At 35.2% G+C, this 4,781-nt stretch overlaps 1 protein-coding gene across 1 annotated transcript; it reads left to right on the plus strand.

Moving 5' to 3' along the window:
* The first annotated feature begins 3,230 nt into the window (after positions 1-3,230).
* On the plus strand, positions 3,231-4,306 carry LOC131045884 (pathogenesis-related thaumatin-like protein 3.8). The gene is made up of 2 exons (XM_057979548.2): positions 3,231-3,372; positions 3,472-4,306. The coding sequence occupies exons 1-2, from the start codon at positions 3,306-3,308 to the stop codon at positions 4,080-4,082; spliced, it is 678 nt and encodes a 225-aa protein (XP_057835531.1). The 5' UTR covers positions 3,231-3,305; the 3' UTR covers positions 4,083-4,306.
* Positions 4,307-4,781: the final 475 nt, after the last annotated feature.

The following is a 4,781-nucleotide window of genomic DNA, read 5'->3' on the forward strand; positions in this document are numbered from 1 at the left end:
TTGAATTAGACCTTTTAGTAATAATGGCTGCTAGATGCATTCTTCTACTAAGAGAATCTATTTCTCTATGTTTCATCTCCTTGTAGCAATCATGTTTGCACTCCAATCATCAAGCTACAAATTCAATCTCATCCCTCTCGAGTCTTGGCTAAAAATATAAAGATCTCAATTTTCCTACCATGGTGTGTTGTGGATCTCCTCTAACATCAACTTCCTCAAATTCCTAAGTTTAGAATGTACATTCTCCCTTGGTATCTTAATAATAAAATCTAACTAAAACAAATATCTATTAAATCGATGATCCAAGGGGTTTTTCTCTACATCTTTCTCCATTGTGGAATAATCTCTTTGAAGACTACAAACCACTTTCTCAAATTATAGCTTGTAGTAATCATGGCTGCTAGATGCCTTCTTCTACTAAGAGCATCTATTTCTCTATGTTTCATCTCCTTAATGTATTCAATCCTAAATTTATATTCAGTAAGAAACTATATCTATCTATTTTTGTGAGCATTGAGATTGGGTTGAGTAAATATATATTTAAGGCCTAGGTCGTCCATCTTCAATTCAAAAGGCTTACCCAAAATATAGTGCCTCCACATCTAAAGCACATGAATTATGGCTACTAACTCTAGGTCATGGGATGCATAGTTCACCTTATATTATTTCAACTTCCTAGAATAATAGGCAACAACTTGCCCATTCTGCATTAGCACTCCTCCTACACCTTATCCTTATGCATTTTGTTATCACCATGAATTACCCATTTGGATTATGTACAATCAATATAGGATTTGAAATGAGCTTCTTCAAAAATTGGAAAGCTTGGTCACACTTCTCATTCCACTCAAACCTTTTCCCTTTCTATGGAGTGAAGTGATTGGTGCTACAATTTTAGAAAATCCTTATACAAACTTCTTGTAGTATCTTGCAAGTCCCATGAAGCTCTAGATTTTAGTTACATTATATGGTGTAGGCAACCCCACGATTGCTTTTATTTTCTCTAGATCAACTACAATCTCTCCCATTGAAATCATAAGGTGTAGATAATTCACCTTGTCCTTGTAGAAAGTACACTTGAATAGCTTACCAAAGATCTTATTCTCCCTTAGGAATTGTAAAACTATCCTCAATCTCTTGATGCAATGTTCAATAGATTCATGAAAGTTGTAGCATTATTTGACTCGAATGACACTAATGTGAAATCGTAGTAGCCATAATAAGTCCTAAAAGCTATCTTTTAAATATCCTCTTCCTTAATCCTCAATTTGTGGTAGCCATATCTAAGGGACCTATCTTAGATAATATTATAGATCCTCTCATCTGATCAAAGAGATCATTAATCCTTCATAGGGGATACCCATTCTTGACTTTTACTTTGTTCAACATCCCATAGTCAATACACAAGCACAAGGTCCCATTATTTTTCTTCACAAAAATGAGCAGTCCACTGCATGGAGATAGACTAGGTCTAATAATCCCTTGGTTCAAAAACTCCTGCAACTATGACTTCAATTCATACACCATAATGCATTTCACCCAATAAACCTCTCTTGTATGATGAGGGTGGATTTTATAAAAAATGATAATGTGGTTGCTTAAACCATTAGCACGACATTGTAGTGACGGCAATTGATTACTAGTAATGGTTCCCTAAAGAATCTATTTATAAAGATGTAGGATTGTTGATCAGTAATGGAGATCTAATAAGATATCAAAAATCAAGATCGAGTTGTTAAAGTGATTATGAGGTAAATGGTGGAGGATAATTAGTATTTTTAAATGATTTTGAGGGATGGTTATAAAATGGTTACGAAATGAGTGGAGAGGAATAAAATAATTTTTTAATTCTTTTATATTTATTTTTGGTGCTTATGTGGGGACTTTTAGTCAATTTTATTTGTTGGATTTTTTGTGGATGGGACATTAAATAGGAATTGGGACTCCAAAATTTGTGTTAAGACATAGGGAAATGGATTAGAACTTAAGGAAAATTAGGAATAATTTGTATAATAGGATGAAGACATAACAATGAATTACTTACATTTAGGAAATAATCAATATTAAATTAATTGATAGCTATCTATTGTGATATTTATTGTGTAATATCTTTGAAAAACATCAATAATGCATGGAAATATCTTCAAGGTTGTTTCGCTCTTATTAGATCAACAGTTTATTTTTAAAGTGACACACCCATAAAATTCTTGAAAACTAGTAATATCATGTAAATGTATTATCAAATGACTCAAGCACAAATATTTATGTCCATAGTAACAATACACTATATAAAATGACTATAGAAAATAGAAATGTACAAAATATTATTACTAATTATCCCTCATCCTCCATACATTTCATTAGAAAAACATATGTCAATATAATTAACTAAATTTAACATGCATTGTCAAGCCTTTAGAAATTCGCGTAACTTTAGGATATTGAAAATCAGAGATCAGTGCTTTGAATACAAATAAATAGATTTTGATGATGCACAAAATGTCAAGCCTGAGATAACAGAAATCTAATTGTTGATGACCATTCGAATTTTAAAAGACTCGGGCTCTCATAGGATAGTCCGGTCGTGGCTTCTTTGCTTCTACCATAGCACGTGGAGTTCTCTTCTCCGTATAAACAACTAAACTCCTCCTTCAATACTCAATGTATCCATCTATCCGAAACATACTGGAAAAAATCAGCTTTGAGCGGTCTATATTATTAAAATTAATTGTGAAATATTTTTTTTTATCAATGTTTGGAATAATATTCTGTCTCATTATCAGAATATACTGTACTGAGTCAGAATTCTTATCCATGATCTATTGTCGGAATGTAGAAAGTCAAGATTTATACTATATGTTCCAAAACGTTGATGACTCTTCGCATCTTGATTGAAAATATTTACACAGTAAAATCTAAAATCTTTCAAAGAAAAGTTTGAATGTGACCAGGGTTGCCGTAACATACATCGCTTCTCAACCTAGGATTAGGCTTCCTTGGTAACAGTTCATATTCATTCAATCCAGGCTGTATAATGCCAACAGTTTCAGATCTTGCGCTTCTTGTAGATGTTCTGGTCGCATCTTCATATAAAACCTAGACAAATTAAAAAAAGACAAATTGGGAAAAGAAAAACTATAAAAGGACAAGAGGGCTTTCGTGTGATATACGGCTCTTAAAGTCGGGTCTTTGCTTCTTTGCTTCCTTCTTACCTTCGTAGGAGGTGGAGCTCTCTATATAAGTGACATACCCCTCCTTGTATCTTCATTCAGTCTTTGCTGTATGCGATATAGATACTACTTATAATGGCAAAAGTATCAGATCTTGCGCTTCTTCTTGTGGCTGGAATGGCCATATCTCTTTACATTCAAGGTAAGCTGTCATAGTAACATAATGCGTGTTGTATGAGGTTGAATAGTATAAACATTTCCAAGGCTAACAATAATAGTATGTGTGTATTATTTGTCACAGAGGCGAGAGCAGTTAAGTTTGATATAAAGAACCAGTGCGGGTACACAGTGTGGGCGGCGGGATTACCCGGAGGAGGGCAGCAGCTGACCCAGGGTCAGACATGGACGGTTAATTTGGCGGCGGGGACACAGTCGGCAAGATTCTGGGGTCGAACCGGCTGCTCTTTCGATGCGAGCGGCAAAGGAACCTGTCAAACCGGTGACTGCGGCGGCCAACTGAGCTGCACAGTCTCGGGAGCTGTTCCCGCCACGCTGGCCGAGTACACTCAGAGCGACCAGGACTATTACGACGTGTCGCTAGTGGACGGCTTCAATATTCCTCTTTCCATCAACCCTACCAATGCACAGTGCACTGCCCCTGCATGCAAAGCCGACGTGAACGCTGTGTGCCCTGCTGAATTGAAGGTTGCCGGCGGATGCAAGAGTGCCTGCGTTGCCTTTCAAACAGACCAGTATTGCTGCACTGGCAGCTATACCAACAGCTGTCCTGCGACAAACTACTCAATGATATTCAAGCAGCAGTGCCCTCAGGCCTACAGTTATGCCAAGGACGATACGGCCACATTCGCTTGCCCCTCCGGTACAGACTACACTATTGTATTCTGTCCCTAGATATATATAGGATTATGTTTGTGTGTGGACTAATATATTAATAAGTGTTGTCATCTTCGTATTGACACTGTGGTGTAGCCGCGTAGGCCGTTGCAACGCTCACCACTTATTATCAATAAAACATTGCTGTCATTTTACCAGTAATGAGAGAAGCGTAATTCACACGCAATACACTGTTCCGAGAGAATATTAAAAATAAATATATACTTTGATATTTTATTTTCTTTATATTTAAAAATTAGGTGTCATATATTTTCTTAAAGACTTGTTTCATAGCTAAGATATGAGATGCTTCTCCTCCTATTGTCATTAAGACAGGTTACGCCTATTACTATAATCATATGATTATTTATAAAAATTTTAACATATAAATTAATAAAAATATTGGTAAAACTATTTTGTTGAAAGAACGTAAAGTTATTTGTTTAAATGGAATATACATTCTTAATTGTATATCTTTGTATATTTTTTGTCACATAAAATTCAATAATGATAATTGTGTCTTCTATTGGATAGGGTTCTTAACGTTATACAAGATAATCTACTATAGAGGATAAAATAGTTATTGTAAAAAATGGTGTACATGCACTCCAATATTTTCACAATCAATTTGTACCTTATACTAGATGTTTAGATAGGAGTTCCTCAATTGTAAATTATTCAAAAAGGAAGGTTGCTAGTCTAACACATCTATGTGCA

The sequence above is a fragment of the Cryptomeria japonica genome, unplaced genomic scaffold (genome assembly GCF_030272615.1).
Source record: "Cryptomeria japonica unplaced genomic scaffold, Sugi_1.0 HiC_scaffold_66, whole genome shotgun sequence".
Classification (NCBI taxonomy): Eukaryota; Viridiplantae; Streptophyta; class Pinopsida; order Cupressales; family Cupressaceae; genus Cryptomeria; species Cryptomeria japonica.

Bases quoted from the DNA above. Each gene is read 5' to 3' on its own strand.
- LOC131045884 (XM_057979548.2), top strand. From the start codon at position 3,306: ATGGCAAAAGTATCAGATCTTGCGCTTCTTCTTGTGGCTGGAATGGCC. The intron at 3,373-3,471 runs GTAAGCTGTCAT...TATTTGTCACAG, and splicing joins CATATCTCTTTACATTCAAG to AGGCGAGAGCAGTTAAGTTT.